The 20862-nt window shown below is 46.2% G+C and overlaps 1 protein-coding gene across 1 annotated transcript in view; it reads right to left on the reverse strand.

Moving 5' to 3' along the window:
- Window positions 1-20862, reverse strand: part of neurl4 (neuralized E3 ubiquitin protein ligase 4) — a 29393-nt gene continuing 8531 nt past the window's right edge. The window contains exons 5-30 of the mRNA XM_083640418.1: window positions 20115-20557; window positions 19256-19367; window positions 18571-18659; window positions 18349-18421; window positions 17508-17781; window positions 16730-16911; window positions 15310-15395; window positions 14963-15125; window positions 14394-14604; window positions 13939-14015; window positions 13668-13746; window positions 11887-12056; window positions 11622-11750; window positions 11118-11263; window positions 10290-10508; window positions 8069-8167; window positions 7813-7968; window positions 5788-5955; window positions 5086-5244; window positions 4598-4777; window positions 4171-4264; window positions 3509-3616; window positions 3250-3394; window positions 2587-2699; window positions 1633-1792; window positions 1-893 (exon numbers count right to left, since the gene is read on the reverse strand). Coding sequence (XP_083496544.1) covers window positions 689-893; window positions 1633-1792; window positions 2587-2699; window positions 3250-3394; window positions 3509-3616; window positions 4171-4264; window positions 4598-4777; window positions 5086-5244; window positions 5788-5955; window positions 7813-7968; window positions 8069-8167; window positions 10290-10508; window positions 11118-11263; window positions 11622-11750; window positions 11887-12056; window positions 13668-13746; window positions 13939-14015; window positions 14394-14604; window positions 14963-15125; window positions 15310-15395; window positions 16730-16911; window positions 17508-17781; window positions 18349-18421; window positions 18571-18659; window positions 19256-19367; window positions 20115-20557 — 4040 coding nt within the window. The 3' untranslated portion in view covers window positions 1-688. The remainder of the gene's footprint in view (window positions 894-1632; window positions 1793-2586; window positions 2700-3249; window positions 3395-3508; window positions 3617-4170; window positions 4265-4597; window positions 4778-5085; window positions 5245-5787; window positions 5956-7812; window positions 7969-8068; window positions 8168-10289; window positions 10509-11117; window positions 11264-11621; window positions 11751-11886; window positions 12057-13667; window positions 13747-13938; window positions 14016-14393; window positions 14605-14962; window positions 15126-15309; window positions 15396-16729; window positions 16912-17507; window positions 17782-18348; window positions 18422-18570; window positions 18660-19255; window positions 19368-20114; window positions 20558-20862) is intronic.

Below are 20862 nucleotides of genomic sequence, written 5' to 3' on the forward strand. Positions count from 1 at the left end.
CTTTTCTTCTTTCGTGTCTTTTGTGAAACGCTTATCACTCTTTTATTCACAATTTTCCACGTTTCCGAGTCTGTAATAACTTGTGATCGTCCTCCATGAGCGTGCGGGGTGGCAGGTGACGGTGGACAGAAGAATCGTTCCGCCCAAAATAAAAGACTGGACAGGCACCGGGTGTTTAAAATAAGTGCCGGGAGGTTAAGTTGGGAAAAAAAAAGAAAAAAAAAGGGGGGAGCCGTGAGATGGTGGAAGAAAACATGTTGGCTAGAATGAGGTACACAAAACAAAAAAGGTGCTGACAAAAAAAGAAAACAACTGCTTTGAACGTGTCGTGTCGATGAGAAGTTAGTTTAAAAACCGCCCACGAGTGTCCGAAACATAAAGTGCAGGCAGTGTCTGTTCTTCTGTGAAACCGCCGTAGCCCCGCCCATTAAAAGTGTCCAAGAGCAAAGAACCAAAACCAACAAAATAAACAAAAAAACAAAACAAAAAAATCAATAATGCTGAATTGTCAACAATCCACAGTAGGACCAGCTAGATTCCAGAGGAGTCTCTTGTTCAAGGCAGGGGGGGGGGGTTGGATGTGGTTGTCAGTTAGTTTAAAGTCCAGGGAGTGCCACAGGGTTATGTACCCAGGGCCCTCTCATTCTTTGACTCCTCCCTCCCTCAGTGCCTCTCCTCCTGGCTGCTTTCACTCCACCCGGACGAGCAGTCCATACAGGAGGGTGCCGCCCTGCTCCTTGGTGATCCACTCGATCTCCGTGTTGCTGAAGCGTGGGTCCAGGGGCTCGCTGGTGCCCAGCGTCTGGGGGCCCGCCTTGTAGGAGCCGGGCCGCACGCACACCTGGAAGCCCACCTGGGCCTGGTGGCATCGCTGTGAGCGGGGGTCCCGAAATCTACGTGAGGGGGGAGAGAAATCGACAGTAGAGAAGTGCTGTAAACAGAAACACGCAATGCGGATGACAGTAAGATGGTTCTGGTGTTACTATTTGTGACCTGGTGATCAGCCAGTTATCTTTGTGTTTCCGCTCTGTTACTAGCTCACTCTCCTCTCTGTTGAGGTTTTTTTCTGACCAATCAGATAAAATGCTACCTCAGAGTTAGTTGTGAGGAGAAGACATGGTGACAGATCCGTCAAACTACAAAGACAAGCCAAAAGCCAGTTTTTTGTTTCCCTGGGTTGAAGATGATGAATCAGTGCTGTGTCGTTCGTACCACCTGTCAGTCATTTTTAAGTCAGGCAGATTGAACTGGCAACTAGCCGCCATGTTTGGCAAAGCAGGTAGCTGACAGCCAAAGCATCGGCAACATACTGTAGATGAATAGAGACTTACCAGCCACATGCAATTCCACTTTGCTTTTGTTTTGATCCATGTTGCTGAAAAGCTTCTGTCAGTTGGTTAGAGCGAGCTCATCTCGAATACAGTCAGTGCAACAAATGACAATTCATTTAATCACAAACTACACAAATGTATTCACAATCAACCTGTCCTTGTTTGATTTTTCAGCCTTTTTGCTGCTGGATTTTTAAGAACTATCAATGTCATAATGCCAACAATGCCTACTGGCATATTGTAAAATATAAAGTGATGAGATGGTGAGTGAAAGGAGAAGCAAAGAGTAACGACGACTTACTGCACTTTGGGGGCAAACATCTCCAAGCCCGAGTATCTCATGGTGGGGGAGAGCTGCACTCTGGGAACCTCCCTGCCGGGAGCGCTGTTCTCCTCTGGCTCGCTGTAGCCGTTTGGCCCCTCCGTCTTCACTGGAGACACAGAGAAGATGGACGATGTCCCTGCAGCAACAGGACATCAGACAATTAGCCGATGCTCTTGTCCCGAGTGACTTATAGGTGAGTGCTACAGTAGTGAGTGTCAACGCCACAGCTCAGTTACGACATATTGAACAAAAACTCCCGTGTCCCTGGAAAGATTGCATATGACAGATACAGTAATTAGGTAGGCAACAATATAAGAGGCAAGGAGACTAGGACGAAGAGCAGGGCTACACGATCCTGAAGACAATGTTGAGCCTGTTGTGTTGAAATCATTTCATGACAGTATTTGTACCTTATACAAATATCTACTATTTCCAACTACAGTGTATGTTCTTAAAGAAATGAATGTAAATGTTTCAATATGCCGATTTGCTAGTTTACTACGTTCTCCTCTAGACTGCGATATATATATATATATATATATATACCGGTATATATATATACATATACACCGTATATATATATATAAATAAATGTATATAAATGTAAATATATATATATATATAAATGTATATAAATGTAAATATATACATGTATATATAAATTAACTGCACAGTCCTAATAGAAATGTATTTATAATCAAGATAGAAGTATGATTTTCAGTTATTTGTAGCCAAATCACTTCTCCCACTCTCCTACAGTACTTCTGTCAAATCAGCTTCAGGAGGCATGTTGCAATATGGGAATTGTCTCTCACATTGATTGAGGTCTTCAAAACCACTGAGGGTTAACCAATGTTTTTTTTAACCATCTTGCTCCCAGGTTACATGTTAATGAACCCATAGTAATGCTGCTGCTGTGTGCTGTGGTACCTGACAGGAGCTGGCTGTGGTCCAGGGTGCGTCGGAGGGCTCCTACACTGGTGCCGTGATAAGCTATGTGCCACTTCTTCAGTGCATTAGAAACCTCACAGTGGGGCTTGATCCTGCACAGAGAGGGCACACGCAATCATAGATATACATGCACAAACAACCATACTTTACAGTCATTAGGAAGAGCGCTAGATGCATAGATCAACACAGAGATATACAGATACATTAGACAGGCATCAGGTGTTTTACTGCATAAACAGCCCATTTACACGTGTAGTTTAAACTGCAGTTCCTCAAATGGCCACTTGAGACTGGCTCCAAAAGGGAATCGTTCCCCATTTACCCCCATGTTAAAATGCCCAACTTTACAACATATAAATAAATGTGTGCAGCGTGGTTTTGATCTCAATAGCTAGTTTCACCTTTCATCCAAATAATATTGGCTACAAATACTCAAACCAATGGATGACGTCACACTCACTACGTCCATGTTTTTTTTTTTCACAGTCTATGCTCACACCCCACATATCCACATATCCACAGACTGATCAAGCTTATGACAGGCTGACGCCTCGATGTGCCGACGTGTGATTGGCTGAGAGGCCGCTCCTCTCACCTGAGGGCGAAGCGGCACCATCCGAAGGGCAGGGCGTAGTCACTCACCTGAGGGCGAAGCGGCACCATCCGAAGGGCAGGGCGTAGTCACGGGGCGGCTCTCCTCTCTTGTAGTAGGCCTCGTCGCCCCGCAGCTTGTGGCACGACTCACAGTAGCACAGGTTGTACTTGGCATCTTCGTTGAAATAACCGTCTGGTGAAGAAAAGGAGAGAGATCGCAGAAGATGATTGTGAACATCGGGAAGGACAGGTTGGAGCAGAGATAATGTCAAGACAAAGAGCAGAGAGCGAACGAGCGCGAACTCACCCGGTAACGTGAGCAGGTCCTTGAAGCGCGAGCACAGTGCCTGGTACTCGCAGGTCTTGTTGGGGTTGACCTCTGGAGGGGGCGTCCAGCACACACTCTCTTTGATTCCTGGATGTCAACACACAGCGACAAGGTCAAACCTCAAGACTTTCAAGATTTGTGGCGTCCTGGTAGTGCAGTGGTAGATTCCCTGCCTACCAACACGAGGGTCGCAGATTGGTACCCCCGTGTTGCCAACGGCTTGGTCAGGGCTGGTCAAGGCTGTGCCTGCAGGTGGGAAGCCAGATTAAGCGGGTATGCATGTGCCTCGTCTGGTCAGTCGGGGGCGCCTGTTCGGGGGAACTGGGGGGGAAACAGCGTGGTCCTGCCACACACTACGTCCTGTCAGTGAAACTCCCCACTGTCAGGTGAAAAGAAGCGGCTGGCGACTGCACATGTATCGGAGGAAGCATGTGCTAAGTTTACAACTCTCCCCAGATCAGCAGAGGGGGTGGTGCAACGACAGGGACAGCAGGGGGAATTGGCCAATTACAATTGGGGAGAAAACGGGGGGCGAAATCTGAAAAAAAAAACTTGATATAAAAAAAAAAGACTTTCAAGATTTTCAGCAGACCTCCAAATAAGGAGATAAACAGAAACGATAAGGTGTTAGCGCTTCTTACCGTCAACCATGTCTGCCTTCTCCATGTCGCCCTGGCAGCGGGCTTCGCCACTCTCCCCGCCCACAGCTGGCACATTGTTGGTCACTATGGTAACCTGCAGTAACGACACAACGTGGCATTAGCATAACATCCTGGGTTCCGATCCCTCCCCCACTCCGTCGGTCTTAAACTGGATTTAGACTAAAGCAACTTTGAAGGGTCCAGATGAGACGAAGCCTGTGGGGGAACGCAGACATGCCTAAGTGTTTTAAAGACCCTGACCTCTGACCTCCCTGAAAAGAAATGTTATGTTATGAAATGTTATGTTATTACATTATTACAAATGATAAACAAAATGTAAGAGTCCAAAACTCGGGTGATGATGACATTGCCCATTTCAAGTGTGTGTGTGTGTGTGTGTGTGTGTGTGTGTGTGCGAGCCACGGACCTGTTCACACTGGCCGTAGAGGTCGATCAGCGGGTAGCAGGGCGAGGGAATGTCCTGCGCCGCCACTCCCTGGTCCATGCCGTTGACGTAGAGGTGGAGACAGCTGTTGGCGTCCACCAGCAGACCCAACACCGTCCCCTCCGGACACGTGTCCAGGTTAGGACCGTAGTTCTCACATATCTTGAGAAGAGAAGACGGGAAGGAGAGGAAACGATAAGACAAGAGGACAAGCGAAGGTCGAAGCAGAGGAAAGCAGAGGATGGTGTAAAGCCAATTACATTTAAAAAAAAATAGAGAAAGAGAGAGAGAGAGGAGACAGCAGAGAGCGAGAATAACATCAGAGAGGATCAATCAAGCAGTCGATGAGGCGGGTGTCGGCGAGAAAACACTTGGCTTTGTCATGTAAGACAAAATCAATACTTGACTGGCTGAAGTGTGTGTGTTCTTCAAGTGTGTGTGTGTGTGTGTGTGTGTGTGTGTGTGTATACCTTGAGGGAGTTGTGGAAGACGGAGTCCCTCTGCAGCAGCCAGGCAGAGCGTTTCAGACAGCAGGCGGTGGAGGGGAAGTTGAGCCGGTCGGGGGCGTGGCCTATCACACCGAGCGACAGCGACGACGTCCACGACGGGTTGAGACGGTCAATCTGGAACTGGCAGCCGGGAAAGGGGGTTCGTTGACAGACTGACATATACTACATAATACATAATAATATCAGCTTGTCATATTTGACACAATTCTGTGTCAGCATTTGCTCCTTATAGCAAATTCAGTTCTACCTCCAAAATAAGTAGCCATTGGGAATTTTCAATTATTTCACACATTTCTTCCTGTGGTCCTAAATATTTCTCATCGCCTTAAGCGATTGAATTAACAGAAGTGAACTAACACAAAATGTCAGAAATACTTTATGAGCAGACGAAAGTAGAAACACCTCAAATACTGAAAGCTGCATTTGTGCAAGTATTTAGATTTAAGGGTCTACTACAAACTATGAAAATCTATCTAAAACAGGTATATTTTTCCCTTTACCCATACTCATACAGTATTGGTGCATTACATCAAAACAGTATTTAAGAGCTGGCTTTTTTGCTGAGACTTTTTTCAAGCTCAAACAGATATTGAAATGAAGGAATCAAAGCACTCAGCATAGCCATCATCACCACAAACACACACTAACTAGGCCCCACAGTACCTGGAACAGCTGCTGGCGGGGCAGCGGCTGGGCGGTGACCAGCAGCCCTTGGTTGTAGCTGGACACCCGGGCTGCGGTCAGGTTCTGGTTGGACAGTTGGATGTTCTTGCCGTGGTTTTCCAGGAAAGCCATGACAGTTGGCACCGGCGCACATGGCTCGCTCTCCACCTGGGGGCAGAAAAGAGGCCACACGAAGACTGAGACCAACATCGACCGTGAGAGCATGCGTGCGTGTGGTGAAGAATTGTGGGTAAGTTACGGTGATCGCAAAAACAATTCCCCCGCTCTTGACGCCAACGCTGCCCTTGAACGCAGTAGGGCTGTAAGAAAACAGCGATACCCTTAAGTATTATGTTCCGTGATACTGTATTGATTCTCAAAAACAATACTTTACAGGCAAAGATTTGCGGCAGTGGTTCATTTTGTGTTGTGTTTAAACCTCCGACCGCTAGATGGCAGTGTTGTATCTTCAGCCATTTGACTCTTCCACTCCAACATAACTTTTACTACTCAGATTTTATGCATATGATAGTGTGTTCTTTATACTATGACAGTTTTCCTGAAATTGGATAAAAGCAAAAACAAAAATCACAATATATTTCCTTGCTGGACAACGACAACATTGGACAACGACACACACCCTCTTCACCACACCCTGGAGGTCCAGAGCAGCAGCCGCAGCGGGCGGCTTATCTCCCTGCGCTCACGGACGGAGCGACACAGGACGTCCTTCGTCCCCACGGCCATCAGGCTGTTTAACAAGTCTGTCGACGGCAGGAGATCGCCGGCACGCAGCAGGACTAGAAGGTGAGACTGCGTGCCTCATGGGCGATGGGGTCCGTCAGACCAGTAGTGACAGTATGGGGGTCTGAGCGCCACTCAGACGCTGCTGTGGACTAGATATGGGCACTGTGCAATTTGACTAGATATGGGCACTGTGCAATTTTGACAACTAGTATTTTAGTATTTTAGTAACCGTGCAATTGTATCTTAGTATTTTGGTAACCTTTAATCTACCTTTTAATATTTTAATTAGCTCTTACTTCTTAATATTTTAACCAGAAACCTGCCTGTCATGTTACCGTCTTGTACGTCTGCTATGGGTGCTCCGATCCGGCTAAGCCACGATCCGATCCGATTCCGATTCCTAGGGTCACGATCCGATTCCAGAATCGATTCTCGATTCCAACGATTCTCGATTCCAACGATTCTCGATTCCAGAATCTAGAATCGATTCTCAATTATGTAGTTTTATTTTGCAATAACACACAAAGGTAAATCTAAGACAAAAAATGACAAATGTATTAATGCTGAACTGCAAATTCAACTTCTGAAGTATTACACTAAATTCATTTTGCAAACTAGGGGGGAATTCCCCCCTTATGTTCTTCAGATAAGATGGATTTATAGGCTGGGGGGGATCTGTAGACTTTGAGAAGGATTTATAGATTTTGGGGGGAATACATTAACCAGAGTTCTTAAGTGCAAGAGGTGGTGGCACCGTGGCAGTACAGTACACAAATGACATGAACATTTGGACACTTATTCAGCCGGTATCTTGCATGTTGCCTTCAGGTGCACTGTAAAAAAAAAAAAAAAAAAATTACAATACAAAGAAGAATCGATTCTTGGGAGTTTGGAATCGATACAGGAATCGTGGCATTAAGAATCGCAATCCTTTCAGAATCGATTTTTTGGAGCACCCCTAACGTCTGCATTGTCCTGTATTGTCATGTTTGTTGGTTTGTGTTATGTCCTGTCTCATTTTGTCTTTGGCCTGCGAGCTGCTACACTGGATACCTGAATTTCCTCACGGATGAATAAAGTACTTACCTACCTACCTGCTTACAGTATTGTGATATATTATCAACTGATCCTTGGGCATGGAGCGATCTGTCCCCCATATTTCAGCTAAACCCTTTTCTTTATTTTTTTTTTACATATCTTGCTAACAGACAAACGGACAGATGAGGACTGGCTCTTGGGGGGGGAGGAAACCAGGACAAAGTGCCAGTTGGGTCGTACCTCTCTGACGGGCGTGCTGCTGTCCTCCTCGCCCTCGCTGCAGCTGTCTGAGGAGAGGGACGGCACCTTGACGCTCTCCATGTCCTCCATCACCGACGAGCTGACGATGGACACCGCCGTCACGCGGCCATACAGGTCCAGCACCGCATACACATTCTGCAGGGGACAGGAGGACAGTGTGCTGCTGACTGGCTCTGTGTGTGTGTGTGTGTGTGTGTGTGTGTGTGTGTGTGTGTGTGTGTGTGTGTGTGTGTACCTTGGCTACTGCAGTGGCGGCAGGCCCCATGTCCTCTCCGTCGATGAGGATGTGCATGGTGTCGTCACTACACCTCTTCACACCCACTCGGTTCCCAACCTGGACACGGCATCAGTCATACACTGTGTGTTTATTATTTCATAAATATCAGAATACGGTTTGGGAATGTGATAAGGAAGACGGTACCTATTTTATTCTGACATTGTACACAACACGTTATAATATTAACACATTGAGTGCCAGGAGGAGGGGGGGGGGGCACGCAGGGCACTACAGCATACAACAGACCCAGGCAGCTGCAGCAGGCTCGATGCACAGAGAGCAAACAAGCTAGAATAGGCTATCTGATGCCCACCAGCAGTAAATCAAGACCAGCAAGAAGGTGTAGGGTCTGCGCACGCAGGGGCCAGCGCTGCTGGTTGCAGCTAAAAAATATTATTTGGCCAAACAAAATTCCTTTGTTTTCACTCTTTTATTGAAGGAAATTATTTTTGAGGTGTCATTACATCAGAAAATATTAGCAATGAGTCAATGATGTGCTTGAAATGCTTCCTTTCACAAAAGGCTGAATATCTCAGGTTTCTAGAAAAAAATGGCTGTTTTTGGTCAAATCAAGCTATCTTCTCCGGCTCATAACTAAAGAACGGAAAATGGGATCAATAAACTTTTTTTTGCAGGTGATAGAAGAGAGTCTCATCGTTATTTGTGCGTGTTCAGTGTTTACATAGTAATTATTAAAGAAATTATATGACTGTTTGAAAATGCATTGCGGCCTATGTGGCACAGTACAGCACCTTTTGCCCAAGGGCCGTGGCACTCAAAGTGTTAAGAGCACCTGATGCGATAAAAAAAAAGGCTGACATGAATTGATGGTGATTAACAATTTGATGTTACTACTTTATTTTCTGCTTTATTCATAAATTGTCGAAAAAGAATCATCAAGCAATGGACTCATTTTCAAGAGTTGAAGTAATCAAAGAGCATTTCATGGATGCACTTGAAAAGATGTCACTTACACCCTGTTTTGAGCTGAAATCTGCACTGCAGGCCACAGTGAAGATTCCAGCTAAAATCAGGGTTTAAATTACATCTTTTCAATTCAACTTGGCATCTCAGGGCTTGTGGAGACTTGGATTACACCAGGTGAGCAGTATGGAAGCATTTTATGTCTTTTTTTGTTTGTTCGTTGTTGTTTTTTTTACATTTTTGCTCATGGCCCCATTCACACTCAGCAGACAGCTCTCTGTGCCTGCCCCGGCTGATTCACACTCAGCAGACAGCTCTCTGTGCCTGCATTCACACTCAGCAGACAGCTCTCTGTGCCTGCCCCGGCTGATTCACACTCAGCAGACAGCTCTCTGTGCCTGCATTCACACTCAGCAGACAGCTCTCTGTGCCTGCCTTCACACTCAGCAGACAGCTCTCTGTGCCTGCCTTCACACTCAGCAGACAGCTCTCTGTGCCTGCCCCGGCTGATTCACACTCAGCAGACAGCTGACTGCCCCGGCTGGAGTGCAGTTCTCCTACAGGATCTCGCTGTGCGATGCGTCCAGACGATGGATGCTTTACCGAGTACACTGACTGTATGCAAGTACCTCATAGGACCCCACTTCAAACAAAGCAAACTATCCCTTTAAAGTGAATCTTGAAACTGTGATAAGAATATTGTCAAAATAATCCGGGTTATCATTATCACTTTAGGGTTGATATCCAGTCCTATTTTTTGTTTTTTTTATTAATCGGTGCGCTACTACATTTCTCCTCATGAAATGTTAAAGATGACTCTTTCACATCTGACAACTGTTTGGCCTTACCTGGAAGTACTACTACTAGTACTAATAGTACTACTAATCTTTATTTGTATAGCAGTTTTTTCCCAAACCAGCACAATAACCAAATAAAAACAATCTCCTACACAAAGTAAAGGGGTAAGAAATAGAGAGAGAAAAGGGGGTGTACGTTTTAAGATGTGGGTTGATATTGAGTCCGTTGGCCTAAGCTCCTCCGGCAGGTTGTTCAAAGTCTAAAGGCCTTGATGGCAAAAGCTCAGGCAACTTTCATCTTCAAGCTTGTAGCGGATCTGAGGCTCCGCACTGGATCACAGAGGGCTTCAAGGTCTGTGATACGGCCTGGAGCCAACAGCGACAGGTGAGTGAGGAGACGCCAGAATCGGAGTGATACGATACGAAAGTTCTGTTCGTTAAGAAGAAGCGTGTCTCACCGTGAGCCGGTCCAGAGAGCAGCCGTAGTTCTGGCGCTGCACCAGCCCGTTGCGGCGCACCTCAGAGCCGCAGAGCAGCCAGGTGACCTTGGTGCGGAGCTGGGGGAGGGTGGGGGACAGGCCCGACAGCGGGCAGGAGGGCAGGTCCGGAGGGGCCAGGGTGGTCAGGCCAACATGCAGAGAGCCACACCACTGTTCGTCCACCTCGTCGATCTTAACCTGGACAGAGGGGCGAGGACGCAACTTTGTATTCAACACAGGTAGTACCAACTACTGTCATAGCAAATGGCATAAAATGAGTGCCACTTTATAAAGAAAATCTCCATTCAAAGTGACATTTTTAAGCTTTTTCTGGTAAGGATTGAGAAAGGTCTTGATTGACTGAAAAGCTTTCACTTTATAAAATATGCATATATCTAAGTGTGTGGAAGATTCTTTATCCTGAAGCAAAGAGTGGTGGTGGATAGTTAAAACAATCACTTTTAATTCAAAAGAAAACTCCATTCAAAGTACCATTTGCACTTCTATTGAAAGAAACAAATTTCGAGAGGGGAAAAAAACTTTCAATGAGAGATTAAACAGATTCGTCTTCTGAAAGCAAAAATATGTTTCCTTCTTTTCACAGCCTTTTAGTTTAACAACAATGGTGATGGTCTCAGGTTACTGTGCTTCCGTTCCAGGGGTCTATCGTTATTTGAGCACAAGTAAAGACATTTAGGAGCTTGATCTGTCAAATTATTTGAAAATATAGAGTCACTCCTTTTCAGTATTTTCAATAGTTCCTTATCCGATCATTTACTAGTGAAGTGCTTCTGTGTCCTGGTTTACCTCAAACAGTTCGTCCGTTTTGAGCTCCTTGGTGCTGAACACGATGCCATGAGCGTAGCCTCCGACTCGGACCGCCTGGCAGCCCTCACCCAGCAGCACCACGTTCTTACCATGCTTAATGTGCAGCCGGTGAGCCACGCCCGCTACTACACACACACACACACACACAGCAGGAAGAGGGAGATAAGCCTTCAAACTCTTCATGGGTGGCATTTTTGTCTTTCCAGATCGCCTCCATTTCTTTCTCCCTGACATTGTTTGTTCTTTGCCTTGGACCTTTTCTTACTTTATTTTTAAACAGATAAATGCACAAAACGAAACATTTTCCATTTCAGAATTCCATGTTTGTAGAGGATTTTCAATATAAATCTTAACGTCGATATTTGAAATGACATTTGTCATTATTGTTTTATGCAATTCTCAAACTTTTCAAGATCTGAGAAGTGATGGAACTTTTTCTACACTCTTCCAGACCAGCGTAGGACACCCGACAGTGCTGCGTACCTGGCGAGTGGATGGGGAAGCTCTTCTCGGTGATGTTGCTGGTACAGAGGCTGTTGTCCAGCGGGCCGGACGAGCTGGTGATGGACACCTGAACACACTGACCATACAGGTCAATCACTGCAAACACATCTGAGAGATGGAGAGAGGGATGGGGAGAGAGGGAGAGAGAGACTTTTTAAGACCTGGAAATGATCCAATTAATTTTCCCATCCAGACCTGCATGTGTGTGTGTGTATGTGTGTGAACTGGTGGCGTTCGTCTTTACCTGGAGGCAGACCGGTGCAGGCGACGCCCTGGTCAACACCGTTGATGTAATAGTGGAGGTCGCCGGTGACCGAGCGCATCATGCCGATGCGCGAGGCGCTGGTCAGGGAGTCCAGGTCACAGCCGTAGTTGTTGCGCATGGTGTTGCCGTCCTGCATGATGGCCGTCCCGCTAGACGTGAGGCACGAGGGAGAGGCGGAAGAGAGCAGGATTTTAATTGAGGCTATACATGTAGGCACCTGGGCTGAGGTTCATAGACAGAAATGTCATTAACCGCACAGCAGAATAGATCACTAACATAGGGGTTGTTTTAGAGATACTGGATGGGGGACCTTGCAGGATGATTTAGGGAAAATTGAGCTGCTTAATAAAATGTAAATATATATGTACCGTATATACCATTTTCTACTACAAATATCGATTTTTTTTTATTTTTTGTGATAAATGCTGCCGCCTCTAGACTTCCTCCAATATTAAATTGAAAAGTGGAAGTAAGAATAACAGTTGGGGCCCTATCTTGGTACAGGCGATATCCCCTATTTACGCTTGCGCACCTGTTTGCGCGTGCCTTAAGGCAGGCAAGATAACAGTCCGCCTTGCACATTTGTCCAGGTGTTATGCCGAGTTTTGCACCCCCGCCACGGCAGCAAAAAAAAGCATCCCCACCTCACGGGAGCATAATTGTAATGATTTATACAGAAACATAACTGTTTAAAAATTATAGAATTGTTTGGGTTGACGTGACCTCTCGCAGATTAGAGGCGTGCCAAATCATTTATGCGCGGCGCAAACGGGATTTGGCCGGTGTTAACCACCAAAATTATTCACAGGTGTGGCCTGGCAATGCCTGGGCTCTCAATAAAACCAGATTTCTGTCTTGCAGTACAGTTTGCGTGAGGCATGCTGTAATTCTCCCCATGCGTAATTTGGATAGGTGTAGGCCTATTGACTGTATATATTATCCCCATCTCATAATGACACCATCACATCATATACCTGTTAAAAACAGGTATACGTTTTAATGCAATTCGGGTTATTTTGTTGACTGGGGTGGGACAATAGAAATGTGTTTGCAGCGGGTAAACGGCAGAGACAAAAGAAAAGATTGGAGGATTTACAGCGGCCTCAATTAAAACTCTGTGAAACACTGAGCTGCCAGATCGGCTGTGATGCCAACCACCCTCCGGGGTTATAGCAGGTGAAGGTGAATAGCCTATTGGTACCAGTTTTCTCAATTCATTTACCATAACCCCTCCTTGGCATGTGATAAAAGTTTCTCAGTGAATTATAGTTGGATTGCCTCGCCGAATAATCTACTGGTTACCCAATTTTAGCAGCAGAATTTGATGTCCTGGCGTGGAACGTCCGTGCGTAATGACGTTTCTGTGCTGCGCAGCGCGGAGATTATGGTGCGCGATCAAGCGCAGCAGTGTTTTTGCGCCTAAGAGGTACTTTTCAAAGCTCTTGCCACAAAGTAATTGCGCGCTGCTGACGATAGGATAATGCCATCTATCCCCACATTTTAGCACTGAAACGCCTGCCTTGGCATGTGGCACGCCTATGCCCAGTACAATTATAACAGGCATGCGCTTGTGCCCGCCCCCAATTTGCATTGTTAAACGAGCGCAAACGCTAAATTACAGCTTTTGGGAAGATAGGGCCCTTGGTGTCAAATTGACCACAGTACGGGTTCACGGGGGTTGCGAGTCAAACAGTCGGGTACTTGAGAAAAAGGGAGATAAATACATCACAGATTAGTATTCACATAGCTCTCAGCTTTACCTCAGCATCCAAGTGTCGTAGTCGATATCAGTCATGGTGTTCGGGAACTCCAGCTCCTCTGGCCTGATGGCCGTCACTCCTGGACAGAAGGGAAACGTCACAGCTCATTACATAATGACACATAATATATGAAATATACAGTATTTACGTGTTAGGAAGAAAATGTTGCAGCAGCCTCAAAGTAAGAGGTAAGTTGGAGGGCAGTCTGTGTGTTTGAGAGAGAGAGATGAGAGAGAGATGGATGGTGGCAGGTGGAATAGAGACTCCTCACCTGCTTCTATCGAACCCGACCAGCGGTCCACCATCTTCTGAATAACTATTTCAAACAGCTCTCCTTCTCGAAGGCACCTAGACCAAGGAGGCAACATGTTGAACATCTCAGGCTCTGACAAATCACACAGGAGGTAACGCTCTGTTCCATTTTGTCACTGCGTGCAAAGTAATCCTGAGTGTTTGTTTTCAGCCGTTTTGAGCACCAGATGGGTGGGATTTGTCATCATCATACCAGGAGTGCCAGAAAGAAACAAATTCCAGAATCTGTCATTCACAACTTACCACACACCATCTGAAATGCCCTCGGGTGGTTTCTTGTCAGTCTGTCTCATAAAAGATCTTTGATTCATTATGTGTGTGAAGTCAAGCCAATTCCCAAAGTGAAACACTCAAACTTCTACAGACCTTATGAGGACCGGATTAGGTTAAGTGTCATTTCGTGGCTCCCGTCACCTGTTGGAAATGACGATGGCGTCGTTGAACTCGCTGCGGCAGTTCTGGCGCAGGGCGGTGCGCCCGCCGTTGGTGATGACGGCGTTGGTGCCGTGCAGCTGGTGGAAACGCAGGTCGTTGGCCGTGTTGGCCCCGGCAACCGAGCAGGGGCTGCCGGGTGACATGGCCGTGGGACCCTCCGAACTGTCCTCCGGGAGAGGGGGGAGGTCCGCTGAAGGGCGGAGGGGGAGAGAGAGAGAGAGAGAGAGAGAGAAAAAAAATCCTTCCTTAGATCTTGTCTCACTCATACTTTTCGTAAAACTCAAAGAGGAAACCAAATCTCAAAATTCCATTCTAAAGTAGTGTAATTTAGCACAGCTACAACTGTTGTCTAGAGTCCAGCATTGTCACTAATGGTCTGTTTTCCCTCATCCAAAATGTACTTTTCTGTCCACTGGCCACAAGGTTAGTGAATGTTCAGATTTGACCAGACACTCAATAGATTACCATTGTTTTTTTGGCTGGTGACTGAAGCAAATCTACCAGCCAGTTGCATATTTTACGATGATTTCTGGACCCTGGACTCTCACCCATGTCGTCCATGATAGTGGCCTGAGCGGCCTGGCCGTAGAGGTCCACCACAGCGTAGATGCTGGGCGGAACGTTCCAGGCGGCCGGGCCCTGGGCCACCCCGTTGACGAAGAAGTGGAGGCTGCCATCCTCCTTCCGCACCACACCTACTGTGTCCCCCGCCTGGGGGAGGGAGGAGCGAGAGGCAGGAGGAAAGGGAAAGAAAACGTGTACCACGAGGGAGAAAGTCAGGCTCAAGCAACAAGCGTAAGGTAGGAGGACGGAGGACAGGGGGTGATGGATAAAAGGTAGTGATTGAGAGCTGGGAAATAAAAGACTAATAAAAAGACACATATCTCCCACTCACTTTGAGCCGGTCCAGGTTGTGACCGTACTCGTCCAGTATCGTCGTCCCGTTGTGCATCACGCCATTTCCCGTCATCATCCATGTCCCTGGAAAACGCAAGATTTCCGTTTCATATTCATTCACTGAGGGACTGTGTGCAACAACACACTGCACCCGGGCCGTTAGCTGGAAGCTCATTTTCTTCTGTGGTCCTTGGGCCACACGCCACAAAAAAGTAGATGGAAGAGACAAAAGAAAAGAAAAGGTCTTACAATGTGATAGATAATGGAATTTCCACTCTTCTCCGCTAATGTGATAATTATAACAGCCTATCTAAACCAAATAAATTGAAGCCAGGAGGCCAGGATTGATAGAGAATGGAATTTTAACCATTCTACATCCGCTAAATGTATATATAACAGCTGATAGCCTAATCCAAATGAATTTGAAACCAGGAGTCCAGGAAGATGTCTTAATGAAAGTATATTTATTTACCATAACATTCTCTGGCAATATGTATTGACAGAGGACTGAATCTCAATGTACCATCTGATCAATGTATAGAGTCAAATATTCAGCCCATGACTGACAGTTGACATATGCTTTATACTCATAGAGAGGAGGAAAGGCAGAGAGGAGGGGGGATGAATGTGTGTCGTGCATTCTGGCCTGACTTGGAGCCTACAGGGCTCCTGTCTCTATCAGCAAGTGTTCCTGTCTCATGGCCATTGCCATGCTGAGTTTCTGAAGGCCAGAGCAAAGGGGAGAAATCTCCTGCTTGATAAGCTAGTTATGCATATATGCATTTGTGAGATGTCTTATGACTAATGACTCGTAGCATTAATTATGTGTATGCAATTATAGCTTATAGCTTATTAATTAGGAAATGCCAATGGAACTTATATTTTTCTCCAACACAATGTATCAAGTATTTGTTTTTGTTTTCCTAAAATATGAAAAGCAGGATTGAAACAAGCTGTACATGTCGTGCCAAAATGTCAACATGATGGAACTTTAAAAAGAGTACCTAATGGTCACATCATGATTTGTGTATGTTTTGCATAAGCCATTTCTAATCGACACGGCAGAGAATATCACCCTAACAAGCCAGGTGATCTAGTATTGAGTCATGTGATCTAGTATTGAGTCATGTGATCTCATATTGAGTTGTACAATCTTCTTACAAGTGGGGGGGGGGGGGATCTGCGGGGTGACATAATTTCACCCGTTTCCAATACACATCAAGATCATTTATTTGTATTGGAAACGAGTGAAAGACATTGCCACGGGTTTTCTGAATTGAGTGAAACTACGTAACACTTGAAACAAAGGAAATGATGTCACCCCATTTTAGGACCGAATATGAGACTGATATTTCTCTTTGCATCCAAGGAGTGAGTGAGAAGTGAGTCTACCTGGCTAATATCTGCTTCCTTTTTACCTGAGCGCAGGTTGGTCATAGTGGAGGGCAGCTGGAGGTAGGCGGGGTTGTGCGTCGTCACGCCAATCTCGATGGAGCCCGCCCACTTGTCCACCATCTTGTCGATGCGGACCTGGAAGACCTCGTTGGAGCGCAGCGGCCGGCTGCTCAGCACCACGCCGTGGTTGAAGTCATCCGTCGCACTGCGGACGTGAAAAAGACGTCGACATAAACTTCTGTATAAATATCATTGCAATGTCATGTGTATGAAATGCTGCATATTTTATATATGTGTATGTATATATTATGTGTATGTGTATATATATATATATATATATATATATATATATATATATATATATATATTATTTATTTATTTATTTATTTATATTTATATTTCCCCTATTTCAAAATGTTTCTTGGCTAGATTTGAAGATTTACCGTAGGTCAGTGTTGGATATGACACATGCTTATAGTGAGTGGCAGGGCAATATGACAGCAGTTTTTCCCCATACTTTTTTTCTGCATTTCCCAAGCGATTTGAGACCTGGACGTGGACGCAATCAAAATCGCATTCCATACTTTTCCTTGCATATAAAACCGCGCTTTCGCGCCAGGCAAGGAATCAAACGCACATCTTATCTTAAGCCCTCTGTCACAGTCACGTGTCCAAATTTAACCACACATTCACTGGCAGGAGTCAGGAGATGCCCATGTGCAAACCCCAATGACATCCATCCCCTAATCAGTTAATAGAAGATAACCAATATCATGGTCAATAATGGACGCATGGACTCACTGTGGCCGCAGCGCCGTCCTGCCGTCGCTGATGATGGCGGCCTTCTGGCCACAGTTGGGGTGGAAGAGCAGGCGGTCGGGCCCCTCGGGGTCCGGCGTGAGGGAGAGGGAGGGGCGGGGCCGGCCCACGTCGGGCGACAGCGCCCTCATGATGGCGTTGTTGCGTCGGAGGCGGTCGCTGTGGTTGTGGTTGTGGACGATGGTGACTTTGACGGCCATGCCGTACAGGTCGACCACGCCGTAAACCACGCCCGGCGTCTGAGCCGCCGCCACGCCTGGAGGAGACGGGAGACACGGAGCGGTCAGGGGCTGGAAACTGGACTGATAAATGTCACTGTCGTCGCTCTCATTACCGTGTTCAAACGTGTTCTCGCTGTGCATGGAAGTAATGGATAACGTCCTCCATAGGAAGTATTAATAGACACGGGTCATCATTAACACTGCTGCTGCTACCAGTTTCACTTTATGACTTGTTAGATATGAATCCTTTTACACCGCATGTTGTACAAAGCACAGTCAAATATATAAAAGACTACGGTACATCTAACATAATGAAAGGATGACAAAAATACAAAAATAGATTTTGAAGTTTGCTTCACTAACGATCTAAAAATATCTACATATACAGTACGCAGGGAGTGACAGTGTCCCCAGGCAGCCCTGTCTTCCTGTGGGCCTCTACTAGGTGATGCTGAGCCGATCTGTGCTGGCGGGCTTGGTGTTCCTCCCTTAATCGCCCCTTCATAACCATCCATCAACTGGGCCCACCATGCCGCGTGCACCCCCACCCCCCCCACCCCCCCACTTCCACTGATGAATGGGTGCAGACGTGTCACTCTCACCTTGGTCGATGCCATTGATGTAGAAGTGGAGCGCTCCGCTGGCCTTGCGCATCAAGCCTATGTGATCGCCCTCCTGAAAACAGAGGGATGAGAGGAGGGGGGAGAGAGGGAGGAGAGACCATGAGGGATTCACTGGCGCTCACACATGGCTACAGGAGCGGTGTGTACGGAGAGGGGATCTGTGTGTGTACGGAGAGGGGATCTGTGTGTGTCGTCACGGACCTGCAGTTCGTCCAGGCTGAATTCACAGTATTCCCTGCGGGTCCCTTTCCCGTTCGTCAGGATCCCGCAGCCACTCATCATGATTGTACCTTAGCGAATCAAACCAGAATAACGTCATCAAACGGCTGAAACACACGTTTTCATGATCACATTTATTTATTAAATTTTCATTGGATTGGATTTGTTTGGACAGGACTACTAGCAAAAATGACAGATCTGCGCACACATCGTTCCAGGATAGGACGTTACAGGCAAAATGGCGACCAGGCATAAGAGTGATGCTTATGCAAATTGGCCAATTTACATATGTTTTAAAGCATTAATAGATATTCTTACAGGCCTTGACCCTACGAAATTAATTGTTTAGCGTTAGTCAAACTTTGGTTCCGCTTGTGTTTGTGTGTTGTGTGCGCTTGTGTGTTTCCAGTCAGCCCTACCCGCATTTTCACTTGTTAATTTTGGACCATATTCTTACATAAGATTTTTTCTTTTTTTTTTACTATAAATTACTATAATTTTTGCGATTAGTATAATAATTTAATGCAAGAATTACTTGAATATATATATTTAAATTACTTAAAATGCCCATCCCTAGCAATAAGTGACCCTTGTTCTTTCAAATATACTGTGTATAATGTCTGTGTGTGTGTGTGTGTGTGTGTGTGTGTGTGTGTGTGTGTGTTACCTGAGCGCAGATTGGTCATAGTAGCAGGATAGTCCAGGTTGTTGGGGTTGTGCGTGGTCACACCAATCTCTATGGAGCCGGACCATTTGTCCACCAGCTTATCGATGCGGATCTGAAAACATGGCAGAAATGCATTGCATGTATTTTGCTACTGACGAGCTTGAATAATTCATCTTAAAAAGGCGTCCGTTCCAGTCCGACCAAAACACAGACATTTTCTATGTGCAGCCTCAAGCCCAGAGAGATGAATATTAATTAACCTCCAGGCTTCACATTGTACCCATATGGAGAGCAGGGGATTATTATGTGATAAGGAAAAATACATGTGCTGTGCTGTACTTAACCCTTTCATTCCAGATCACATTAAGCCAACCTTTTTTAATATCAAGGACTCCTAATTTAGTCCACATTGGAGCAATGGACTTGGATGAGTTTTTGTGTTTCGGACAATATTCTTTATTATTGTTCGATATGATCTTGTCCAGAATCCCATGACAGTCTGTATTGTAGATGGACAGATAACAGATCAACTATCATCAAAACAGTCATCCTTCTACATTCTGTAATTGTGTTAAATTCTTCTCAATGAAATAATGCTTAAGTTCATCAATTCGCTTGGGACCCCCTGGAATCCCCTCAAGGACCCCTTATGGTCCCCAGACCTCACGTTGAGAACCGCTGCATTAAGCTGCCATAAGAACAGCTGCTGTTCATTTTTTACATATGTTGCTGTGCTGCTGATCAAGCTAATCATGGCTCTCTCAACGGACCAAGGTGACAGTTATCCCACATTAGCGGTCACTAACAGTATTCGCGTGTGAACAAGCGTGCCGGTATCGAGTCGTCTGATTGGCCGCACCTCGAACATCTCGTTGTGTCGGAGCGGCCGGTTGGTCATGACCACGCCGTTGTTGAACTCGTCCAGTGGCCGCCTCCGCTCCGCCGTCTTGTTGTTGTTGCTCAGCTTGATCAGTGTGCCGCACTTCTCGTGGAACAGCAGCGCGTCATTGGTGGTCATGCTGCCCGTGGTGGGCCCTAGCCCCGCCCCTCCATTACCAGCGGGGCTGTTATTGGCGCTCCCTCCGCTGCCCCCTCCTCCTCCTCCTCCTCCTCCTCCTCCTCCCCCGCTGTCGCTGTTGACCGCGCCCCCTCCGCTGCTGCTCCCTCGGTCGTTTCTCGAAGAGGAGTCTGACCCCGCCGTTCCTCCTCGGCCGACCTCCCCCCCTCCGCCCTCATCCTCGGAGCGATAGAGTGACACTATTGCATTGTTGAACACGTCGAAGAGCTGGTGCTCCGTTAGAACTGAGGAGAGAGAGAGAGCGAGAGACAGAGATGCTGTGTTGCACAGCGTCCATCAGTCCATCAATAGCTGCGTGGTGCAATCTCTTACCAGTAGAGCTGCAACTATTAATTGATCAATAGATTAGTTGTCAACTATTAACTTAACCTGCCAACTATTTTGATAGTCGATTAATCGGTTTGAATAATTTTTTTAAAGAAAAATAAAAGAAGAAGTCAAAATTGGCTGATTCCAGTTTCTTTACTCCTATGGCAGTAAACTGAATAATATCTTTGGGTTGTGGACAAAACAAGACATTTGAGGACGT

This window comes from Poromitra crassiceps, assembly GCF_964638095.1.
Source record: "Poromitra crassiceps genome assembly, chromosome: 7".
In the NCBI taxonomy this organism is placed as follows: Eukaryota; Metazoa; Chordata; class Actinopteri; order Beryciformes; family Melamphaidae; genus Poromitra; species Poromitra crassiceps.